General features: G+C 34.4%; 9 protein-coding genes and 2 pseudogenes across 11 annotated transcripts, besides 1 other annotated feature; 9 read left to right on the forward strand and 2 right to left on the reverse strand.

Moving 5' to 3' along the window:
* Positions 1 to 314: 314 nt before the first annotated feature.
* Positions 315 to 1,111, reverse strand: TVAGG3_0562740 (uncharacterized protein; the record flags this gene model as incomplete). Its single annotated transcript, XM_001580590.2, has 1 exon — positions 407 to 1,051. The coding sequence occupies one exon, from the start codon at positions 1,049 to 1,051 to the stop codon at positions 407 to 409; it is 645 nt and encodes a 214-aa protein (XP_001580640.1).
* A 242-nt stretch (positions 1,112 to 1,353) lies between these two features.
* On the forward strand, positions 1,354 to 4,709 carry TVAGG3_0562750 (ATP-dependent RNA and DNA helicase family; the record flags this gene model as incomplete). The annotated part of the gene is made up of 1 exon (XM_001580589.2): positions 1,476 to 4,685. One exon carries the CDS (start codon positions 1,476 to 1,478, stop codon positions 4,683 to 4,685), a length of 3,210 nt encoding a protein of 1,069 aa, XP_001580639.1.
* Positions 4,710 to 6,047: 1,338 nt separating this feature from the next.
* On the reverse strand, positions 6,048 to 7,391 carry TVAGG3_0562760 (protein ubiquitination; the record flags this gene model as incomplete). Its single annotated transcript, XM_001580588.1, has 1 exon — positions 6,048 to 7,391. One exon carries the CDS (start codon positions 7,389 to 7,391, stop codon positions 6,048 to 6,050), a length of 1,344 nt encoding a protein of 447 aa, XP_001580638.1.
* A 1,103-nt stretch (positions 7,392 to 8,494) lies between these two features.
* Positions 8,495 to 9,451, forward strand: TVAGG3_0562770 (uncharacterized protein; the record flags this gene model as incomplete). Its single annotated transcript, XM_001580587.1, has 1 exon — positions 8,495 to 9,451. The coding sequence occupies one exon, from the start codon at positions 8,495 to 8,497 to the stop codon at positions 9,449 to 9,451; it is 957 nt and encodes a 318-aa protein (XP_001580637.1).
* A 190-nt stretch (positions 9,452 to 9,641) lies between these two features.
* Positions 9,642 to 11,276, forward strand: TVAGG3_0562780 (STKc PLK domain-containing protein; the record flags this gene model as incomplete). Its single annotated transcript, XM_001580586.1, has 1 exon — positions 9,642 to 11,276. One exon carries the CDS (start codon positions 9,642 to 9,644, stop codon positions 11,274 to 11,276), a length of 1,635 nt encoding a protein of 544 aa, XP_001580636.1.
* Positions 11,277 to 11,712: 436 nt separating this feature from the next.
* TVAGG3_0562790 (rRNA binding) lies at positions 11,713 to 12,194 on the forward strand (the record flags this gene model as incomplete). The annotated part of the gene is made up of 1 exon (XM_001580585.2): positions 11,805 to 12,050. One exon carries the CDS (start codon positions 11,805 to 11,807, stop codon positions 12,048 to 12,050), a length of 246 nt encoding a protein of 81 aa, XP_001580635.1.
* A 1,139-nt stretch (positions 12,195 to 13,333) lies between these two features.
* On the forward strand, positions 13,334 to 14,923 carry TVAGG3_0562800 (ribonuclease inhibitor domain-containing protein; the record flags this gene model as incomplete). The annotated part of the gene is made up of 1 exon (XM_001580584.1): positions 13,334 to 14,923. The coding sequence occupies one exon, from the start codon at positions 13,334 to 13,336 to the stop codon at positions 14,921 to 14,923; it is 1,590 nt and encodes a 529-aa protein (XP_001580634.1).
* Positions 14,924 to 15,854: 931 nt separating this feature from the next.
* Positions 15,855 to 17,153, forward strand: TVAGG3_0562810 (uncharacterized protein; the record flags this gene model as incomplete). The annotated part of the gene is made up of 1 exon (XM_001580583.1): positions 15,855 to 17,153. The coding sequence occupies one exon, from the start codon at positions 15,855 to 15,857 to the stop codon at positions 17,151 to 17,153; it is 1,299 nt and encodes a 432-aa protein (XP_001580633.1).
* A 773-nt stretch (positions 17,154 to 17,926) lies between these two features.
* On the forward strand, positions 17,927 to 19,934 carry TVAGG3_0562820 (annotated as a pseudogene). Its single transcript has one exon. A coding segment is annotated over exon 1 (2,008 nt).
* A 344-nt stretch (positions 19,935 to 20,278) lies between these two features.
* Positions 20,279 to 24,734: part of a mobile genetic element that runs on past the window's edge.
* On the forward strand, positions 20,589 to 21,323 carry TVAGG3_0562840 (annotated as a pseudogene). Its single transcript has one exon. A coding segment is annotated over exon 1 (735 nt).
* On the forward strand, positions 23,887 to 24,699 carry TVAGG3_0562850 (uncharacterized protein; the record flags this gene model as incomplete). The annotated part of the gene is made up of 1 exon (XM_051238512.1): positions 23,887 to 24,699. The coding sequence occupies one exon, from the start codon at positions 23,887 to 23,889 to the stop codon at positions 24,697 to 24,699; it is 813 nt and encodes a 270-aa protein (XP_051096336.1).

Genomic DNA, 24,734 nt, shown 5'->3' on the forward strand with positions numbered 1-24,734 from the left:
GGACTTCTTTCTGCATATACACGTATTATGTCTGTGAAAATCAGTTCTTATTAATCTGATAATTGCCAATTGTTATCAAAATAGTAAACATATCCGTGCATAATATGAACACTCAATTCTGCAACGTTTGCACATATGATAAGATTCTTGCTGCACAATTGAATCTATTCCTTTATCTAAGAAACTTACTTTCAGAACACAAACAGAAATTGAATTGTTATTTTTTGCTAAAAATGAAAATATTGCATATACATTCGATTTACATTAGTTATGCATTCTTTCATTTGTAACTCGACTAAACATAAAAATCCTTTATTTAAGCTGCAGAGTTTATGCATTTTTGACATACTATTGGTGAATAAACTTCATTTATCAAATAAACTTCTAAAGATAAGATTTTACTACTCTATTTTCTACCACCTTTTCCTTTAGGTTTTCCTCTAAATTGGGCCTTTCTAGCTTCAGCCTTTCTTTCTCTTTCCTCTTGCCTCTTTTGCTTCTCTTCTCTCTCTTTCCTCTTCTCTTTACGTCTCTCCTTCTCCTTTCTATCTTTCTTAATTGACTTCTTTAATTGAGCAGATGTCATTTCTACCTTTTCGCCAGCAGCTGCACGCTTGATCTTATCCCAGTTAGCTTCTTCAGGGTTCTCTGCTGCGAGCTTTTCTTCGTATTGCGCTTGTCTAAGTTTCTGGAATTTATTCTTGCCTTTTTCGAACTTAACTTCCTTCTTTTCTTTGAGTTTGGCGAATTTGAAATTTGGCTTTTCTTCAGTTTGCTCTTCAACTTGCTCAGAACCAGATTCATCACTTGATGATTCATCTGAAGATGAAGAAGAAACTGGCTCTTTTCTTTCGATAGGAGCACTATCTGCTGTAAGTTCGACAGTCTTGATTTTTGCTTCTTTGACTGGTTTTGGTTCTTTTGGCTTCATTTCTTTCTTCTTTGGCTTTTCTTCCTTTGGTTTTGGTTTGTTCTTCTCATCTCTAAGATCTTCAAGTGCTTTTTGATCGATACTCCTACTCAGAGATATAAATAAAGAAAAGGAATCCATAGCTATATATTGTCACTTTTAGAGGTCTAAAATTTTGGTGCTCTCAATTTTGATTTGAAATTTTAAAAATTAGAAAATTCATCACTATTAAAGAGTAATTGCAAATTATTTGATAGTATTAGAAAATTAGTATTTGTGATTTCAAGCAAATTTGAAAATTATTTTGATTATATTTTCTCCAATTTAAGGTATTTTTCGAATGTACTACGGCTCCTAAAGTTTTATAAAAATTTGGTAATAATCATTCTATCAATTATATCTGAGAAGATCTTCTATTTAGATATATTTTCAAATTTGAAGTCACATTTGATCTTTCTAATACTTAAATGCCTTACATGACAAATATCCATATGCTTCTGACATTATTGTGTATCTTGACTAACACTTGCTTTTTGCCTAAATTATCTCACCTTTTGTCAAAATAATGATTCCTGAAGAATTAAAAGCCGAGTTTGATCGTATATTTAAAGAAACCGAAAAGAAAATATATGGACCAAGCTTGGAGGATATGCCATTTCGTATTGGTCCACTCCAATATGCAGGCCTTGGAGATTTCAGACCTGTTCCTGAAAATATCAAGCCATCATGTTTGGAATTCCAGCTAACATTACCAACAATGGATATACAGCCAGTGTTTGATCTTGTAACAGGAAAATTAGTTGATTATAAAGATATTCCAGTTTCTACTCTTTCAACAGATAATCCAGCACTCGTTCGCCCAGTTACAGATATTGATGACTATCTTGGGGGCACTGGACCCAATAAACAAACAAAACTTCAAGAACAAGATTTTACTACTTATTTATCAGCATTAGAAACAGGTACAAACTTACTAACAACTCCGTTTGACGAAGGTGTTTCAGAAGCCGAAACACTCGAACCTCTTCCAGATCTTCCAGAAATTCAAGCTTCTACTGAATACAGAGCCCCAGCAGAGACAGAGAAAGAGGAGCCAATTTCAGAACCGTACAAACTTGATGATTGGGACACATCTCAGTTCCAAACAGAAGTTCCAAAGCCAGCTTACGAATTCAACTTCAAGTGCGATAATTTCCAGGTCAGATCCATGTACAGACTCGAGAAGAACCAAATGGTATTTGTTTCTGCCCCTACATCTGCCGGTAAAACAGTCGTTGCTCAATATGCGATTGCATTAGCCAGACAACACAAAATGCGCGCAATTTATACATCTCCTATTAAAGCTCTTTCGAACCAGAAATACCGTGACCTCAACAAAGTCTTCCACGACGTCGGAATTCTTACAGGTGATGTATCTCTTAACAGAGACGCTTCCGTACTCATTATGACAACAGAAATTCTTCGATCAATGCTTTACAGAGGCGCCGATCTTCTCCGTGATGTCGACGTCGTTATTTTCGATGAATGTCATTATATTTCTGATGAAGAACGCGGTGTTGTCTGGGAAGAGTCCATTATTCTTATGCCACCTCATATCAACATGGTTTTCCTCTCAGCTACAATTCCAAACGATACAGAAATTGCCGCATGGATTGGTCGTACAAAGAATCGCACGGTTTACGTCGAACGCCATACCGAACGTCCTGTACCTCTTGTCCACTGCCTTTATGCCGCTAACGATCTTGCTGTTCTTAAACAACCAGGCAAGACATTCGATAGTCAAAAATTCAAGAGGCTTGAGAACAAGTTTAAAGAGAAACAGAAGAAAGGACCGAAGAGAGAATTGTTTACTCCACAATATTGGCAGAAAGCAATTGATAAATTCGTTAATGCTGATTTATTACCAGTTTTAATGTTCTCTTTCAGCCAAAAGAACTGCGAAAAGTTCGCAGAATTCGCCAAACAGAAGTGTCTCATTGACGATAAGCAGAAAGCCCACGTAGAACGCTTCTTTACGCAATCAATTTCCAGATTAAAGCCAAATGACCGTTGTTTACCACAAATCGAGCAAGTTAGGTCACTTTTGGTCAATGGTATCGGCCTTCACCATGGTGGTATGCTTCCAATTCTCAAAGAATGCGTTGAAATTTTATTGGCCGACGGTTATGTCAAAGTTTTATTCTGTACATCGACTTTCGCTATGGGTATCAACGTTCCTGCACGTTCTTGTGCCTTTACAAGCCTTGAAAAGTTTAATGGACAAGAATTTGTTAATTTAACTCCTACAGAATACGTCCAAATGTCCGGCAGAGCTGGCCGTAGAGGTCTCGACTCCCAGGGCCACGCGATCCTTATGGTTACTAAGGAATTCCCTGAAGAAGCCTTCATTCAAAAAATGTTCGACGGAAAAGTTGAGAAACTGAACTCACAGTTCTACATCAGATTCAACATGATCCTCAATCTCATCAGAACACAAGGTATGGAGATGACAGATTTGATGAAAAGATCATTATCTTCAAATACAGTTCAGTCCGCCATTCCAAAGAAGAAAGAAGCTCTTGCAAAGGTTGAAGAAGAGATCAAGAACTACAAGAGAGCAGATTGTGCTCTTAACGCTAAATTAGAGCCAAATTTCTTGGAATTCAACACAGATATCGAAGATTCACTTGATATCTGCGGAAACTACGCCGAAATTATTAGAAAGCTCCAAATCAATGCCAAGCATATCAAAGAAAAGTACGGAAGAGATTTCAAATCCAAAATTCTCCAAAAAGGCCAATTAGTTTTCATTTCCGAGTACGGTGGAGAAATCGCCATCATCAAGAATGTCACAGCGACTAACGTAGAGCTCCAAACTTCTCTTGTTTCAACACTTAACGTTCCATTTGAAAAAATCCTCATAATTTTCCAGAACAAGGTAAATTCAAGCGTTTTAATGGCTCAAGAAAAGGAAAAGGGTCTTGAAGTTGCAAATTATTTGAAACTTTTCGGTTCCCAAGATATTGATTTGCATACAATGCATACAGAGATCGAAGACTGCTGGTCCTTCATCTCCAAGCATCCCTGCTTCACATGCGATATTCGTTCAAGCCATTATCCATCAAGTATTAATCAAATCGAAAACATTGAGAAGAAGAAGAGGCTTGATGACGAAATGGATGATGAGAAATTGGCATTCATGCCAACCCTGAAGTCAATGATCAATATCTTGAAGGACCACGATTACATATCTCAAGATAATGTCATCCAAATCAAAGGAAGAGTCTCCATTGAGCTCAGTTCCGCAAACGAATTCATTGCTACTGAGTTATTGACGAATTCCTTCTTCGATGACTTAGAACCAGCCGAAATCGCCGGAATTGCTTCTTGTTTGGTCGCACAAAAAGCAGGCAACAAAGAAGAGAATTTCGAGATTCCTGACTATTTCGCTGAGAAAGTCCAGTTTATGCAGGAAATTGCTCAACAATTGGTTGATGATTTCGATAACTACCAGATAGATCACCAAGATGATTTCGTTGAATACAACGTTAACCCACACGCAATCATGCCTGTATATCAATGGGCTAGCGGAGCAGATTTCATCGATATCATGCAAATCACACTAATTCCTGAAGGAACTCTAGTCAGAGTCATCATGATGACAAACGAACTCCTCAAATCCCTTTCAAAGGCTTCAAAACTTATCGGAAATGTCGATTTGGTCGAAAAGTTCGAGAAAGCAAGCGAAGCAATCAGAAGAGATATCATATTCGCTGCTTCTCTTTATCTTAACTAGTAATAAAACATTTTTTTTTATTTATTTTGTGAAAATTTATCAATTGTAATGTATTTTTTATTTGATTATGTGATAACAAGCGTTATTATGTAAAAAAAAGTGAAGATGCTTGATTTCATTTTTACCCTTTATTATAGGACGGATAATTCCTTATATTAGGGATTGTCAGAATACTCAATTGGAATAAGTTTCTATTTATTTTTGTTAGCTCTTTCACTTCACTCGGTTTTTTAAAAGGATTATTATTTTCGTCTAGAAAAGTGATAAAAATATCATTTTCGTCAGACGAAAATGATAATTTTTTATTTTCAGGGTCATGCGAAAATGATAAATTTGTGAGATTGCATTACAATGGTACATACTTGAATTGCAATGCATCTATTAGGAAATTTGGTGAAAAGAAATTGAGATGTATATTATTGTTTTAATTAGGTTTTACGTTGGGTGTAAAAAATGCGCAAAAACGATTATTTTAAATTGAATTTGCGCATTATTTGTATATTTTAAAAATTTTGGAGTTGACCATTATTAAAAATCAAATCCATTAATAAAGAATAGCAACAGTTGCGTATGCAATATATATATATAAATACATTTATTTTTGACTACTTTACACGGAATGATTTTTAAATGCACAAATAATGCACAAATTGAATTCAGAATAATCGCTTTTGTGCATTTTTCACTTGTAGCAAACCCGTTTTAAATATTTCATTATGGCCTTTGTTTCTAATTTGGGGGTACAATAATCAGCATATATCTCTGAGTAGGAACAAAGTCAATAATCAGATGTTGATTATTTAATAGATTTTTCTTATTTCATTGCACCACGTGAAATTAGAAGTTCTACTATTTCTTTATAACGAAGAGCACAATGAAGAGCGGTTTTTCTTTTTTTATCTTTTTCATTGATATTTGCACCATGTGAAATAAGAAGTTCGACTGTTTCTTTACTATTATAACGTGCTGCAATATGAAGTGTGGTTTGTCCATCATGATCATGTTTTTCATTGATATTTGCACCATGTGAAATAAGAAGTTCGACTGTTTCTTTACTATTTGTTAGTGCTGCAATATGAAGAGCGGTGAATCCATCATTATTTTTTTCATTGATATTTGCGCCATGTGAAATAAGAAGTTCAGCTATTTCTTTGTAATTATAACGTGCTGCAATATGAAGTGCGGTTTTTCCGTATTCATCTTTTTCATTGATATTTGCGCCATGTGAAATAAGAAGTTCGACTGTTTCTTTACTATTATAACGTGCTGCATAATGAAGAGCGGTTTGTCCATATTTATCTTTTTCATTGATATTAATACCATGTGAAATAAGAAGTTCTGCTACTTCTTTACAATTATTTTCTATTGCATAATGAAGTGCGGTTTGTCCATCATGATCATCTTTTTCATTGATATTTGCACCATGTGAAATAAGAAGTTCGACTGTTTCTTTACTATTTTTAGTGCTGCATAATGAAGTTCAGTTTTTCCATATTTATTTTTTTCATTGATATTTGCGCCATGTGAAAAGAGAAGTTCTGTTATTTCTTTACAATTATTTTCCATTGCATAATTAAGTGCAGTTTTTACATCATCATCTTTTTCATTGATATTTGCACCATGTGAAATAAGAAGTTCGGTTGTTTCTTTATTATTCTTACTTGCTGCAATATGAAGTGCGGTTTGTCCATCATCATCTTTTTCATTAATATCTATACCATGTGAAATACATTCATCATCTCCTTCATTATTGTTGACTATAATTTGATTGTATGACTCAAGTAATAATCTGCAAATATCAGAATTTTTCGATTTACTTGCAAAATGAATAATTCCACATTTAGTGCGATTATGTTTGTTAGAAAATGAATTGTTTTTGAAAATATCTATTGTTTGCGGAAATGCAGCACCCCATGGAAAGATGTAATATTTGTTCCTTTTGAATAGAAGAAATACAGCATTAAGGTTTTGATATCTGATGATATCTTTATAAATAGGTTTATAAATTGCATCTTCCCATTCCGAATCCTCACTGTATAAATCATCAAGCTCGAATATCTCTCTATCTAAAACAAATTCAAGCAATTCGTGATTGTGTGATCTTATAATGCTTCTGAGACAATCAATATTCATTTTATGTTCTTTCAAGCATTCGTTGATGATGTCTTGATTTCCTCCAATTACTGAGTAGCTAAGACACCTTTCAGTTATTTTACCGATTTGATTCGAAATCAAGAAATAAAAAATGTTAACAGATCCAAAGTAGGCACATGTTTCAATTAGTGATAACTCTGCATAATATCCATCATTATTGTGATAAGCATTGTACCTGAAATTAGGAATTTCGAGAAAAATATCATCAGATATTGAATTTTGAGTTAAGTATTCCTTGAACTTATCAATTTGATCATGCATAACTATAAATTTAATCGAGTCCTCTGTTTCAAAATGATAATCCGAAACTCCGGTTAGGTCAGCCCCGATCTGTTCGAGTATTTTGACGTAATTCGCTCCAGATGCATAATTGTATCTAATTGCCTCAAGAATTAACTTCGTAAGTTGATTGATTGAAAGTTGATACTTCGAAATCAAAGTATTTGTAATTATACTGCACATATCTTCGATAGGTTCATTAGATTTTATGTGGAAGAGCTTTTCAAGCGCCCCTATAAAATCCGCATATTGTTTTGAAAAGTCAGAACTCATAATGAAAAAAAAATTTTTTTGACTAATAATTTTTGACTAATAATGTGCTAAATATAAGCTGCTCTTTTTTTCGCTGTATTTAATTAAATCAAATCAGCTAACTAAATTTCATATTTTTGTGACTTATTTTTGACCTTTTTCGGTTGCAATTTTTAATCGTTTTTAAACTATTATCATATATCAATTTTAATTGTATTGTGCTGCGGATTGATCCATTTAAATCGCCGAAAATTCAATGATCAAAAAATTTCAAAAATACCGATTCAGAGCAGTTAATTTTATTGCTTATCCTATGGTATATCATGTTCACAATATATGTAATAATCTTATAAATCACATCGAAATGCTGGATTGCTTGTGAGGAAACTTGATATAGAGGGCAATGCCCATACTTTTTACATTATGAATTTACAGTAAATTAATATTTTGGACATGGGCGAAAGATCGATAGAGTTCTCAATTCTCACAAATTATGAGTGCTTTTGGGCGAAACATTGCCATATTTGAGAGGTTCGGGCGAAAGATCTAAAATGAAATATATGAATAAACGCTTTTCCTATAATCGATATATGTTTTTTTTTTGCTGAAGGTGGCATGTATGCCCGAAGGGCAAGTGTAGCCACCTGAGGTTAGAAAATATATTATATTCAAGTTGATTTTGTGGACTACAGAATCGTAGTAAGTTTGAATCTTCACACAATAGATCATAAAACCTTATTAACTCATTCGGACAATTATAAACATGATATGCTTGTCGGATATTTTTATTCAATCTTTATTTATGAGTTTTTTCGCTATTATTCCAAGACATATTGGTTTGTTGGTAAGCTAATTACAATCCCTGAATCATCGTGTTCTTTATTGTCAAATACGAGAAAGATTTGAAAACACCTTTGAAAAGTGACTTTTCAGAGTCTATTTTTTGAATTCGAAATGAGTCAATAATGTAACTCGAAAAGCGTCATAAATGCAAAAGCAACACATTTTTGAATTCAATAGAATCAATTGAAATTCGATTACTTTTTATATTAAGTTTATCAATTTACACTTGCTATAAAGAGTAAGATTAAAGTATACAAATTCTACGAAATTTTAATTCAATCATGGCTAACGTCAGGACGGGAAGTCTCTTCTCGTTCCCAATGCAACCTTTAGCTTCAGGCAACTATTTCACCACGTCTCTCGACGGAAATGGAGGTCTTGATGATTTCTTATTTCCTAAAAAAATCGATGGATTATTGCCAAATACCACAAGATATAACGTGTTCGACTCTGATGGTCAAGATGAGGATGAAGAAAGCATAGATTCCGATGAAAAAGTCAAAAAATTTGAACAGCAAAGAGAAAACTTATTTAATAAATTCAAATATACAAATAAAAAGATTCAAACTATTCAAATACAGACATCGAAGAATATAATACAAGGAGATCCAAAAGTTCACATGAATTCTGCATATACTGACCTCGTTAAACAAATAAATGAATTATCATCACAACCAGATACAGAATTAAACAAATCGAATTTCAGCTTTTCATCAGACTCTCATATGACGACCACATCTGGCAATGGAAATATACGTTCAAAGCGAAAATCTAAACCAATTATTATCGATAAAGAAGTTGATTTGCAAATTAACACTTCGTGGATACAAGCTGCATCAATAGAAGCAGATGAAGAATACTTATCATGGCTTAAAGATCTTCCTGATACCTCAAGTCAAGGAAAATCCGGAAAATCTGCTCTCAAGCCATCAGATTCAAAAGACATATTACTTAGATTAGATCCATTAGAAGAAGCTAGAGCTAGTGCATTTGAAAAACAGAAGAGTTTTGTTGAACCAGAAGAAACTACTCCTTCAATCCTAGAAGAAAAACCGCACACAGACGAGAAAATATCTACTCCACAAAAGTCACCACAGAGATTACCTTTGCAAAGAATTCCAACTGCCGCTGAATTAAATCAAGATTGGGGATTCGAAGACAAGCAAATTTGCGCATCAATACGCAAATTCATGCAAGGTATGCAAGGCGGAGCGGGTGAGAGGAAAAGGAATAAATAATATTCTAAATTTTGTTTCTTTTTTAATTTACAACATTTTTTGAATAGAATCTTTATCTAATTCCTGTAAGCACATAAATCATTAAACGAAAAAAGCAAACAACTTGAATTTCAATATTGAGAATGCATTCAAAAAAAATTCAATGCAAATTTATTTTGAGAGGATTTAGTGTACGTTTAATAAACTTATCATGGCTTCCTATCCAGCCGTGCCTTTAGTTTTTGTCTTCAAGAATGCCAATGGAACAACAGTTAGCTACAAGAGACATGAAGAACTCGGAAAGGGTGGCTTTGCTATTGCCTACAGAGTTTCGGATGTAAATACCGGACAAGACTACGCAATGAAGGTAATTAGTAAAGATAAATACACAAAACCAAAGAGTTTAGAGAAGCTTAAGAGTGAAATATCAATTCAAGCTTCCTTAAATCATCCAAACATTTTGAGATCCTATGCTCATTATGAAGATTTCAAATACTATTACATCTTACTTGAATTAGCACCAGGTAAATCCGTTCGTGACATGGTTCGCGCTCAGAGAAGACTTCCAGAAAAGAAAGTTGCCCAATTTACAAAGGATATTCTTCGTGGTGTTGGTTATTTACATGATAACAGAATCATTCATCGCGATCTTAAGCTTGAAAACTACTTAATAGGTGCTGATGGAAAAATCAAAGTTGCTGATTTCGGCTTAAGCGCTAAACTTGATTATGATGATGAAAAGAAATTCACAGTATGCGGAACACCAAACTATCTCTGTCCAGAGATCTTAAGATCAAAGGGCCATTCTTATGAAGTTGATATTTGGGCTATTGGCGTTTCTGTTTATGTAATGCTCTTTGGTCGTCAACCTTTTGATTGCATCAAAACAAAGCTTCTTTATGAGCACATCAAATCAGGAAACTACACATTCCCACTCGAGCCTAAGGTTTCTAAGGCTGCCACAGATTTCATTAAATCAACACTTCAAGTTAATCCAGCTCTCAGACCCTCTGTTCAACAGCTTTTATCTCATCCTTTTATTACAGGAAATGGCTTTGACAACATTTTGAAGAACCCATTACATAATGTTGAACCAGCTCATATTGCTCCAAAGCATATCCCAATTGTTCCAAAACCAGAAGAGCCTGTAATTGCTCACAAGCATTTTGCACCAATACCAAAATATCAAGATCTCATAAGAAAGCCGCTTGAAAAGAAGGAAGAGAATGAGATAATTCAAGAAATCGAAAATAGACCTGTTCGTGTTGGTGAAGAAACAACAGTTCCGAAGTACTTCGTTGCAAGATTTTGTGATGATTCTAAGGCTAACGGTCTTGGTTACCTTCTTGCAGATGGTACAGTCGGTCTTATCATGAATGATAAATCCAGATGGGTTATGGATCCTCATGAAACATTCATCCAGTACTATCGTGATTATCATGTTGAAGAACCAGAAAATGTCGAAGTTTATTCCACAAAATATCATCAAGTAACAATCATCAAGAAGTTCTCCAAGTCACTGAAGAAGTTAACTTCAATGTTTACTTTACCATCTGAACCATATAGTCGCTTCCTTCCTCTTCGCCATGTAAAATATTGGCTTAGAACAGAGAATGCAACTTTATTCAGAATGGATCAAAAAGATGTCCAGGTCAACTTCGATGATAAGGTGAAGATTGCATACTTCCCAAGACAGAAGAAGATGATGATGGTAACAAATCTCAAAGAGAGAACAAGAGCAATTATGACCGATTCTCTTAAATCTTCTAGAGTTCCTTCAGAGGAGAAAACACGCTACGAGAAAGTGCGTGAATTACTTTTCATGTTAAGTCAGCAGCATGTTTGAATTTAAAATTTTATTTTTTCCAAGTTATCTCTTTGTTTATGTGTGGAAATTCGATTTATTTTTCGCCCTTTAGTAAAAGTCAATCTTCCAATTCCTTTCTATTAGGACGAAATCGAAAATTTCAGTTTTTCATCTTAAACATAATTAGTTTAATGGATAAGCTATTGACATATCTTCAAAATATCTTAAATATGAACTGTTCGCCATCTTGAAGTCATGATTTCAAAGTTTATCCATTAAATTACTGAATTGATATCTAATACTTTCACTTTGTATCATGAGTCATCAGGAGGATATTCCATTTCTATTTCCCAATAAATTCTAGTATAATGCAACTCCACTATGCATCTATGAGTTCAATATCTTCAACGAATTTCTTGAAGCTGCTGAATTTGGAAAAAAATACTCATCGATATTAATTTCTGATATAAACCACATTTATTTAATTATGGAATTGTCCAATTTTAACGAATACGGCTGAAAATAATTAACTTTACAACGGTTGGAAATTGGCCTTTCTTTTTGACAATGGGTGCTGGTACTCCATCATTCGGTCCAAGACATAACAAGACACACACAATTTGCCGCCGCTGTGGCAACCGCTGCTTCCACATTCAGAAGGGCAAATGCGCCAAATGTGGATACCCAGATGCTACAATGCGCCATTATGACTGGGAAAAGAAGGCCCACCGCAAGCGTGCTCAGGGCTCTGGTGAAATGCGCCACCTTAAGGTAACATTTGCTAAGCTCCAGCGTGCTTACGCTCCAAAATAAATATGAGCTTTCTATAAATTACAATTTTTTATTACTCTAGGTTCTTGCAACCATAATTATTTATGGTTGTTTAACCTAATATTTTTAAATTACTCTTCAAATTTGAAATTCTGAAAATATAAATAACTGAAAATTGAATTTTCTATATTGAACTACTCATTTGCAGGAACTTAACTCGATATTGAAATTGAATTTCCTATTTTCTAGATTTGATAATTATTTCCAGAATATTATGTTTTTTTTACTTGTTTTATTTGATACTCGTATGTTTGTGTTATATCATTATAATAAAAGCTGCTAACATGTTTGGAAAGTTAACTTTGAAATCGAATCTCCGCATTTGCTCACAAAAAATTGAGAGAATTGAAACGTTAATTCCCTTGATAATGTGATAATGATTTGTTTACCTAAATTTTCATAATGATCAGAATTTCAAAAAATTTTCAAAAAGCATTCAAACACGAGCCTTTAAAATCTAAATAGATTTTGAAGAAAATTATCAAGAAAATGATAGAATACTATGTTCTACTAATGGTGTAACTGATGTTGAAATCAAATCGAACTGTGAGGTCATCTTTGGACAACGTGGACCATCTCTTTGTGGAAATTATGCATTTGAAGGAAGCAGAACTACACTCAAATCGGTCGCATTCCAACATAATTCCAAACTCAATAGAATTGGCGATTGCGCGTTTTACAGATGCTCAAAACTCACCTCGATTGATTTTTCAAAATGCAATTATCTTAGAACAATTGACATATATGCTTTTTACCTATGTGTATCTCTAGTTAATATTTCATTACCACCATCTGTTCAAACTTTATCTGAATATTGTTTTGCATACTGTTATAAACTGGAAAATTTTATTATTCCAAAAGATTCAGAACTTCAAACAATTGATACAGGATGCTTTAAAGATACAATTATAACAAAACTTTTCATTCCAAAATACATGTCTGTGATGAATGCAGAAATAGAATCACCACAAACACTTAAAACAATTGAATGTGATGAATAAAATGAGATCTTTACATCAATTGATGGGATTTTATATTCAAAAGATAAGAAAATACTGATATGCTTCCCAGGAAATCATTCGAAATCATTCGTGACTCCCGATTTTATTGAGAAAATAGGATATTATTCATTTGGACGCTCACTTATTGAATCAATTATTTTTACATCAAATGTAAAAATACTCGATTCCTATTCATTTGCTTATTCTCATTTAAAATCGGTAAATATTCCAAATACCCTTCAATTTACAAAATTTTCTGAATTTATGGAATGCGAATTTTTACGAAAAGTCACATTTGGAAATGAGTTAAAAATAATAACACCAGCATGCTTCCAAGGAACTAATATTTCAAGTATTACATTTCCAGAAGGTTTGTTAACAATAGGCGATACAGCTTTTGCATATTGTAATAATCTCAAAAATGTTACAATTCCGAGATCAGTGAATTCTCTTGGAGGTCAATGCTTTCCTCCTCATACTGTTATCACATTCGAAGATGGATCTCCTTTTTTCCAAGATGATCAAGAACTGATATATAATTCACGAACAACACTTGTTTTATATTTGAGTGAACGAGATTCATACACAATTCCATCATTTGTTGAAACGATACACAACAGTGTTTTCAGTGGTAATAACATATTAAAAACAATTATTTTTGAAGAAGAATCAAAAGTTATTGCAATTGAAGATTTTGCATTTAAAAATTGCAAAAATATTACAAATATAAATCTTCCGGCTTCTTTGTCATATATTGGAATATCTACATTTAACGGTTGTGATTCTCTGAAAACAATTAAATTTGGATGTAAGTTACAAATGATTAATAAAAATGCTTTTTATAATTGCGCATTTCTAGAGACAGTTGAATATTACGAATGTGAAAATGTAACAATTAGAGAATTTGCATTCGCTAACTGCAATAATCTCAAAAATATAATATTCAAGAATAATATAACAACGATTCAGAGTTCATGTTTCTTGAATTGTTTTTCGTTGAGAGAAATTGTTTTCCCATCATCGTTAGAGAATATTGATACATATGCATTCAGTAACACAGGAATCACTAACATCACATTCCCAATTGACTCTAAACTTACATCTATTGGTATGGGTTGTTTCAGCAAATGTTATAATCTTTCACACATCACACTTCCTCCAAATGTCAAAGAGATCGGATCTAACTGCTTCGAGAACACGAACATCACAACTTTCACAGTTCCAAATCGCACAGAGTACATGTCAGACTACGTCTTCAAAGGATGCAAAAATCTCGTCAAGTTTACAATCCCACAAGACTGCTCTCTTCGAAACATCGGCAACTTGTTCTTCGACGGATGTTCATCTCTTTCTGTCATCGAATGTCCACGAAGTGAATACTTCTCAGTCGATGTCGGTGCTCTTTACAACAAGTCGGAGACAGTCCTCTTCTGCTTCCCTCCAGCTTCATATATCAAGTTCTTCAACCTCCCACAGACACTCCGAACTATATCATCAGGCGCATTCATCGGATGCAGAAATCTGATCAGCATCTCTATCCCAGACGACTCCGTTCGTACCATCAAACAATATGCATTCGCGAACTGCTCTTCACTGACATCGATCAACATCCCTAAGTGCGTCGAAAACGTCGAGAGTTCTATCTTCTTCGGATGTGATCATCTTCGATGTGGTGTCATCATCGAGAACAGGTCAATCTCATTCATTCGAAAGATCATATCAGAATGTCTTCTTAACCCTAAAGCTATATACTCATGTGACTTCCTTACATGTCAATGCAGAATCATCAACGCCGAAATCACAAAATCACTTCTCTATGCATTCACTATTATTCTATACATTGGGATGTTCTAAAGATCTAAAATCACAAAAGATGTATCAATAATACTTATCAACAAGCGTATTTAATGCCCCAACGACTTAATTGATACATTCAACAAGTATAGATTACTAACATCAATAAATACATTTGTTAAAGAATAAATGTCTGGATCATGTTAAATAAGAAGCTCGGCTTTTTTTTTAATCATGCTGCTATACAAAGAGCTGTCTCTCCACAATTATTTTCATCTTTTTCATTGATATTTGAACCTAATGAAAGGAAAAATTCCCAAAGAGATGGCATATCAATAATCTTTGAATTAATAAAGCAATAGTTCACTTCATTAGATTGATCGAATTAAAAAAAAAAGACTCAATATTATTCTACAATCCGCATTCGAGTTATTTGATTTACATATTATATTCCCTCATCAAGAATGTAATAAAATCATTGTTGAGTGAAATAATTTCGTATTCCATGGTAGAGCGAGTAACATATGACTTTGCATAACTATTATTATTCGATATGATGCTCAAATGTCTTTTATAATATTTTGAGGGAGGTATTTCTTTGAATCAATCAAATCCCATTTAATCATCTATTAAATCATTTTTAATTCATCTTTATTTTTGGTTTTTAACTGATAAAACACAATAAATATATATAGTCTTTGTGGATACTTCTCAATTCAACGTGTTTATTTTTTAAATTTTATGATTTGTTTACCCAATGAAAATTTGGAGACCGAGTAAACAAAGACTAATAGGAAAATAAGTCTAGTTATACTGTATAAATGAAAGTTTTATCTATGATCCCATAATTTTTGCTGGATTGCCTTCATATTGAGTTCATAAATCAAATTTTAAATCAAATTCATGATACATTGTTTAAATATTGCTTGCAATATAAATAAATGGAAATCAATCGATTTTACATAAATTATCGTTTATCAATGAAAATAAAATGAAAAATCGAAATTTGAGTTCATCACGAATTATAGCTTTGTCAAGCGAACTTGACACATTAAATAATGAAATAGAGATGCTACAGAACGATTTAGCCCAACCATCTTCTTCTGATTCAGAAGATAACGATCAAAATTATTTAGTGACTACAATGGATGCAAATAAGCAAAGTCCATATGTCGGAAAGGCTGATAAGAACAGACTATTTAAAGAATCTATCGAAATTTTAGAAAAAAGAACTCATCACGCCTCTAATTTATTTCAAGATGACGAAGATTTTGCATTACCTCGCAAGAACATTCGTATTAAAAACTACAAACCGCCAAGTGAACGAATAAATGAGTCATTTCAAAAGAGAAATGAAACAATTCGACTTGCAAATGAAGAAAAAGAACGCGAATTTCAAGAAACATATACTTTTCATCCTAAAATCAATCCACGACTTAAAAATGATAATTACACAACAGATCATCTCATTCATCCTCAAAAAAGAGCTCAAACGCCACGAAAAGAAACTCATAAAAGATTAATAAACAAAAATTCTGAGAAAATTGCCGAAAAGTATCAATCAACAAATGGAGATGACTTTATGCTTAGGCAATTCAAAAAACAAAGATCTGCAAGCGTTTCAAACGCTAATTCTTCATTTTCAAGGAAAATTACTCGAGATGAACAGCGTGATATCATAGAAAACCTTTCAAGACCTCGAAAGAGAGTTACAGAGCAATCGATAACTTTAGAAAATTCACTATCAAATACAACTCCGCGTAAAAAACGTTCTGATCCTTATACTTTTGAAAGACTTGTTCAGCAAAGCATGAGGAAATCTACAGTAGATGATGTTCCCATTGAAACAACGATCAAACCGGTGATGAACCAAAGATCTCGCCAATTAACAATGAATACGAAGTCAAATGTATTCGAAGAATCGGTTTCATCAATATCTAGGCGTGATCGCCTTGCAGCAGAGCAAAGAAACTGGAAAGAACAACAAGAATTATCTGAATGTACTTTTAAACCGAAGATAATCAGAAGACATCCTCCTCCACAGTTTTATGAGCGTGTTACAGTTCCAGGAATGGACGGACACGTTGAAAGATTGCGTAAAAAGAGAGAAGATGACGAAAAACTTGCAAATGAGATTATGGAAGAGGAATATCCTTCGAGGTCGACATATCGAAGCTTTGTTTCGCGTCCATTTTCATTCGAGACAAGGTCTGGCCAAAGAAACATTCAGCAAGAAAGAGAAGTTGACAATATTCTTTCCGAAATTAACCAGCTTCTACAGCTTCCGTAAAATTATGTTTGTATTTATTAAAATCTATTATTTGTTTTTATGGATATTCTAGTTTAACTCTATTTCAAAGGAAAGTTATTTTTTTGATAAGTCAATAAGATGAAATAACGTGATTTTATGAACCATCATGAAACTAGTTTGCTTAAAATGCATTGGTAAACATGTAGATTTGCATTAGAAGCTGTAGTTGGAAGGAAATCTTTCAATCTTTTCAACGTTGCAACTTTAGCATTAAAAATACTCAATAAAATGAGCTTAACAACATCTCAACTATAATTTGAATAAAAAAAAAAAAAAAAAAAAAAGGGTAGTGGGGCCTCCAGGCACTTCGTGCCCTCTAGCCCCGAAGATGTTTAGTATAAATGAAGTATAAAATGAAGTTTTTTTGGTATAGGGGGCTTCCCAGGGGCTGCGCCCCTTCTAGCCCATAAAAATTTTTGAGAGTCGTCGTCGTTGACTTTTTGGTAGAGCACTCAAAATAGTACAACTTTGTCCGGACAAGTAAGGGTCTATCGTCGCTACAGGAAAAGTTACGGGCGTTCCAAGGAAGTATACTTTGAGAGACTCTTTAGAAACTTTAGACGTTTTACATAACCATCCATGCTTTTACTTTACATCCGATAAAAGTGGTTTGGAAAGTGTCATGAGATGGTTAGAGGACATACATGACTATGAGTTTAGATATGACAAGATAGAATATGAGAGAGGTCCTATAAACCGGAGAAAGTGTCATATAAACATCTGTCAAATGACGCTTTTTAACTTCACTTAAAATGCCACGTAAGATACGTAGGAATATACGTAAGAGGAAGGGAGCATTGAAACATCCAATAGTAAGACTAACACCACAACAACAGTTGCAACAACAAATGCTGAATGACCCCACTATGTTGCAACAAATGTCAAGCAATCCTATGCTTTTAAACCGAGTTTTTGGTGCACAGAGTGGAGGTTTAAGAGCGGCACTTTTAGCGAAAATGGCAGGCTATGGTGGAGCTGCAGACGGAACAGCCTATAACCCTCAAAGTCAAATGAATTTGAGTTCACTCAAAAATCAAATATCAGATGTCAAAAAGTCAAACATAGACATACAGAAGCAAATAGTGAAAACGAAAAAGAAACTAGAATAGACAGACACACAAAGAAACTCAATGAGTTAAACGTAGAGAAAAAGAAGAAAGAAGAACAACTGAAAGAACTAAGTACAGAGGAATATGCGAAAAAGTGTCAGAAAAAGCAGCAGAAGTAGCAAAAAATGGAACAAGATGTTTGTAAAATTTGAAAAACCATACTACTCAATATAAAGTACTGAAAGATGAAGAGATAAAACAAAAAGCCCTGAAGACATATATGGATAGCGATGAGTATAAAAAAGAAGTTGAAGCAAATGTAAAGGCAGAAAAACTTTTACAGTTGCAAAACCAAACCGTACAGTATGAAAACTTAGCACAAGAAAGTAAAAATAACGACGCAGCCATGCAAAAGGCAATGAAAAGCGCATATATATAAAAGCTAACAATGACTGGTTAGATGCCCAAGCCAACGCTAAAGCAGCCCACTTATAGGGTCAATAAGGAAAAAATACAAGCGGATGAAGACAGTTCAAATGAAGCTTTAACGAATGCTGACTTTAAGAACGCCTTCGAAGCTCTTCATAGTAAGGTGAAACAAGTGAACGACTTCTCATCTGGAAAGAAACTGAAGTCTGAAGGTTTCGACAACGAGTTAAAAGAAGTAGCACAAAATATGACGAAAATAACAGATGCAGCAACGAGACAGGCAGTTCAAAGTGCCTATGACGCCGTTAGAGCAACTGTTGTGGAAAGTCAAGAAAAAGAGTTACAACAGACCAAAACAGACCTAGTAAATGCTTTCTTAAAAACGAAAAGTCAGGTAGGACACTATGCTGCAGATGGAACATATGTGCCAGCTGGTGGAACTTATATACCAGCTGGTGGAACTTATATACTAGCTAGTGGAACCTATATACCACCAAACCCTCCAAGAGAAGCACCTGCACCAGGACTACCTAAAACATTTACATCGTCACATGGACACAGACGCAGGCATGCACCAAAACCAACAGTTCAAAACCCTGCACAACCAGCACAACAGCAACAACAACCAACACAACAACCAACACAACAACCAGCACCACAACAACAACCAGCACAACAACAACCAAAACCAACAGTTCAAAATCCAGCACAACAACCAACAGTTCAAAACCCTGCACAACAACAACCACAAACAGAGCAAGGACATAAAAGAAGTAGAGAACAAGGAAACCAAGAATTCTTAAAAATGCTTAAAGAAGACTATGGTTACCCAGATAGTATTGACTTTAGTGACAGATATAAAGAAGCTATTAGAAAGTTCAAGGGAGGAAATACTGACCCGAACCTATTTAGCTTTATGGTTCAGCACCAAATGGATATAATTTCAAACCTGGAAAATACAAGCTCGCTAAGGGATATGATTTAATAGCATATCATCCAAATGACATGATGAATTTACTCCGAGATATTTGTGTCAGAGCTAAATGATATTCAACTTCTTCATGAAACGCGTAAAAAATAGAGAGGGAACGAAAGAAGAAAGGTTTATGAGTCCGGATGACTTAGATAGGGAACTTGTTGAAAACGGTCTCGGAATATATGAAATGCCAGCAGATGAGGTACAAGAAACTCCACAGGAAGAAGTTCAGATACAACCAGACATGGAAGAAATAGTTCAGCAACAACAGCTAGAAGAGCCTGAAGGAAACGAACAAGTCCCTCCTTTGGAAACTAACTTCACAGAACTAGATAAAGATTTGGAACAGCCGAAAAATCTTGACCCTCAACAAGAGTATGAGGGAATATGGAATCTTTCCAAGAGTCTAAGAAAAAATTCGGCTGACATAGTAGAAGAATATCGAAAAATGTTTGCCGACATACAAAAGACTCCAACACCAGATGAAAATATTCAGCATAGAATGGAAGTACTGAAAGAAAATGTACGCAAATACAACAACCCTTTTTACTTACGAGCATAACGTTCAATCTTTGGATGAACTCGGTGAAAATAAAAGGTTAAATTTCAACAAAACATATAGAAATGAAACATTGTTTAAAGTTCATTCAGAACCTAACCAAGATGGAAACAAACCTACTTTTGTTTCTGCAGACTATGGAACTACAATGAGATGGGGTCATAAAGCTAACCCGGATAGGTGGTTCATAAACTTACAACCACAATTCCAAGAAGTTGTAGACGCAATGGAAGTGAATGGTGAACCAGATATAGCTGGTATTTTCAGCGCGGCTTTAATGCCATTGAAAGATATGAAACATGCAGATATTTTGGACCAGTATGAAATGAACATGGCTGATGGAAATATAACACCTGACGTTCTAGAACATTTATCTCAAAGAACTACACAGAACCATAGAGATGGTATATTTGGTGAAGAGTTTAGAAAGAAAGTTAGGGAGAGAGAAGGAAGAGAACCTATTGTACATGACCTTGCAAACGAAAGTTTACAAAATGTCATAAAAACTTACTTTGCAGACAATGAACCGAGAAGGGATGAATATTTAAGAAAACTCAAATGGACAGTACCAAATGAAATGTTAGTATTGAAAAACATGTTCCTTGACAAAATAAAACCAACTACAGAAATAAATGACGCAAGACTGAAACGTTGGGTAAAAGCTTTCCCATTCACAAAAGATATATTGGTAACATGGAAAGAAAACCAGAATGGCTACAAAAACATATATTTGGAAACGAGCTTATTCCATATGGACAAGCTCTGTTTGAAGAGCTTGAACCGGAAACTCAGGAAAGAGTCATGCAAACAATACGCGAAGACTCAAATACAAACTATGACAAAATCTTTCTAGGATATAGGTTACCTGAGATGGGCGACCAGAGCCCAAAGGCAAAAAGGACATGGGAAATTTACAACATACTAGTGAACATGAGGCAAAGATGCAACAACTTGAAGCAGAGGGCAAGTTACCAAAAGCGACACCAAAGAAGAAGAGAAGAGTAGAACAAAGTGAAAGTAGTGAAGAAGTAACTTCATCTAGTGAAAGTAGTGGCAATGAAGGAAAAAGAAGAGTTAAAAACTCAGTCAGGAAGAAAGTAAAGCTTGGTCCACGTGGGTTCTATTATGACACATAAATCCAACTATTCTATATTTTTACCCATATGAAATGTACGCCGCTCAGAATATAACGCCAACAGTTTTGGATGCCATGAATGGAAATGTTTCCGAAATGGTATAACGAATGCGACAATGCCATTAGAAGGTCAGAAATAGTTCCTGGAACTTACGAATATACAACTGCTGTTTTCTTATGGAAATGTAGGTGAGTTTGGAGAAGGTTCTTCACAACAGTAGATATTGCTTGCGACAGTTTCATATAATTTCTATTGACAACTCATTCTTATACGTGGAACAAGACATTGAAATAAAACGCTTCTGCCAAGTTGTCTGACAAGAAAGGTTGCAATGGAATTTTCTATGTCGGATACCAATATGCTCCAGAAGTTTTCATGGGATATAAGATATATTCTAACTCTGACTTAGTTCAAACAGTAACATGGGCAAACTATGAATGGTTCGCTTTTGAGAAACTCAGTACAACCACAAGCTAGAGAACAAACAGACCAGTATGCAATAGCTATGAGAAAATAAGAAGACTTGACCCTAACGTTCCAGGAGTTTATGTTAACCTTTCTGGACAAACTGCAGCAGCAGTAACCAAAGTAAAACTGAAACTTAGAGTTCCTTTGTCATCTTTCCTCATCTTCAGGTTTTTAAAGATACTTGCCAAACTGGGCAGGAAAAATTTCTATTGAACTTACTCCAAGCAAAAATAACTTAGTCATTGCACCAACACAAGACCCATTCGCTCTTAAGACGTAAAGGGAGCAAATCAAACGTCATTCGCCGAATTTTGCAAAGACAAAGTTGACTTAGACTTTTGGTTTCTCAAACCTCAACACTGAAGTAAACTATTATTTCAATGCTGGCTGGAACTGCTTGGGACCCAGTTAAGTTCACATGCGAAAAGTTTGAATGCAAGAGAATAGAAAGCAGACTTGCAGTCTATATGTTGGACCCAGATATTTCAAATGCTTTAGCTGCCAAATATATTGCAGTTCCACTTATGTTCCCTATACACCAAATATCTGTCAAAGACTTTGCAGGTGAAGTTGGAAACCAAAGTGCTGACCCAGGTGCAAGAACAGATATTGCCTTAACAACTGCAATGAAACATGCAGATACTATGTTTGTACTGTTCAGACGAACTATAAATGACTATTCTTGTTTCTACAACCCCGGTATTAAAATATCATATAAACATAGATGGCAAATATTATCCAAGAGAAGAATATTCTACAGTTGAGGATATGAGGTCATACAACTTGACATTAGATGCTATGAACTTTAACAACAACTTCACAACAACCATTAACCCTGAAATGCAAAGTTCTATTATGCCATATGTGAAAGTAGTGGACCCATGCAGGAGCTCAAAAAACTCATATACAAATAGAGACCGTTCAAACTTTTGGCTTGGCATTCCATTTGCTGACTCAGAAGACTTTATGGGTGGTATTTCAACTGTTGGTACAGTTCAAATACAATATACTAGTGACAGAGACGGTCCAGATGATTGAAAGCAAAGAAGTTTTACAAAACCAATAGCACTTTTCACAGAAGATGCTCTTTTGAAGATTCGTTCGATGAAACCTGCTGGGGCTCCTCAGATTGGTATAACGACAGCTTCCATCGAGCAGATTTTGGCAGCAGGTCAGTAAGTTGTTCTTGAACTGACTTCTCTCCGTCAAATATTGACAGTACGCCAGTTTTGATATAATATTGTATTATAAACTTACCTTTAGAAATATCGGTCAGTTTTGTTGTTATATTTTTGTCTGCTTCAAGAACTTTCACCATTTCAGTTATACCAACTTTCTTTGCTTTTATGAAAATATTTTGGTTCAGCAAAGACTGCTATTCTATAACATTTTCCATTGTTTGTGTAAAGAACTACTCTGTCAATGTATTTGTACTGTTTGTGTGTGTAAACTTTGTTCTGCTTCAATTCGAAGAGATACTCAAATACGTCCATCTTTTATTCTAAGTAAAATGTCATTTCCGAAAATAGAAGCGTAAGTGTTTCAAAAGGTTTAATGGCGGTGGCAGATGTGAAGTTAAATTCACCAACTAAACAAACAGTCAAAGTGTTGTTGTCAATGTCAAAGACAGAGATGTTGAAGTGGGGAAACCATACGAAGACAAAGATGGTATAACAATAGTTCCTGTAAAAGAACAACCAACATATCCTGAAGTTAGCAGAGACTTAAGTTCTGTTGCAGATATTCGAAACGACTACCAACAACTGAAAGACAAACTTCAAACTCAGGAGAAGATTTGTCAAGCTTTAGGTCTAATGTTAAACTTGGTCGAACACAACCCTGTAAAAGTGAACTCATATGTCATTGCACCTCATGAAGTTTTGAAAGAACTATTGAAACTTTTGACAGAGGCAGACGATATAAACATCAAAGAAATAGAACCCGACATTGCTTGCTGTGGTGTTCATATAATGTCATTGACAAGATATACGTTATGAAAGGAGGTGAAACGTTGAACTTAAAATATAGTTTCCCAGACGTCATAAAAATATTTGACGACCACAACATTTCATTAAAGTTTGTTTGCTAAGTAAAAATGGCAGAAGACATAGTGGTTTATACTATTACGACTAAAAACCCTGAGTCATATAATTCTATAACAACAAACTTACAAAGTCCTCAAGGACGATATTGTAAACTAACCTTAAACACAATGACGACTAAAGCCTGTTTTGCTCTTTTGACACCAGAAGACTTTGTTGTTGTGAATGGTAAAAAATACTCCTTTGAAGATACTTACTCAGATATACCACCAACAGGTTTTGTTGACTTATTTAATACTTTAAGGACGGATGTAACATGTGCTGCAACTAGAGCAGGTTTCATTATGTTTGGATGTCCGACTGAGTTTAGTATAAACGATATGAGCTATAATACAAAACTTATATCTGGTTTTTACTACCAACAGTTTCCTATAACAGGAAAAGGTGTCATACAAGGTCTATCTATTCCATTGACTTTAAGTACACCTATTTTATATATTGTTTCAAACTTAGGTTCAAAGTGCTATTCGAATGTCGACAGAAACTACTATGACCAAAAGATACTCATGCGTATAAACAACACTTTCTCTGCTGGTTTGCCTATTGTTCATTCGAATGCAGAGTTTTCAGCTTTAGTAAACTCAAACACTTTAGCAAACATAAACTTAACCTTAGTTGACGCAAACTTTGTTCCTGTAAAACTTTTATGTCCTATGTATTTGTCAATGACGGCAGAAAGTTTCGAATTGGAAGATGCAACTGGTGAAAGTATTGTACTACAAGAACAACTTCAACAACAAATAGCTCAAGAACAACAAATGCAACAAATGCAACAAATAGCTCAAGAACAACAAAGTCAAGAATAAAAAAAATATTTTTTTTATTTTTATAAAAATGTACA

This window comes from Trichomonas vaginalis, chromosome II (assembly GCF_026262505.1).
Source record: "Trichomonas vaginalis G3 chromosome II, whole genome shotgun sequence".
In the NCBI taxonomy this organism is placed as follows: Eukaryota; Parabasalia; order Trichomonadida; family Trichomonadidae; genus Trichomonas; species Trichomonas vaginalis.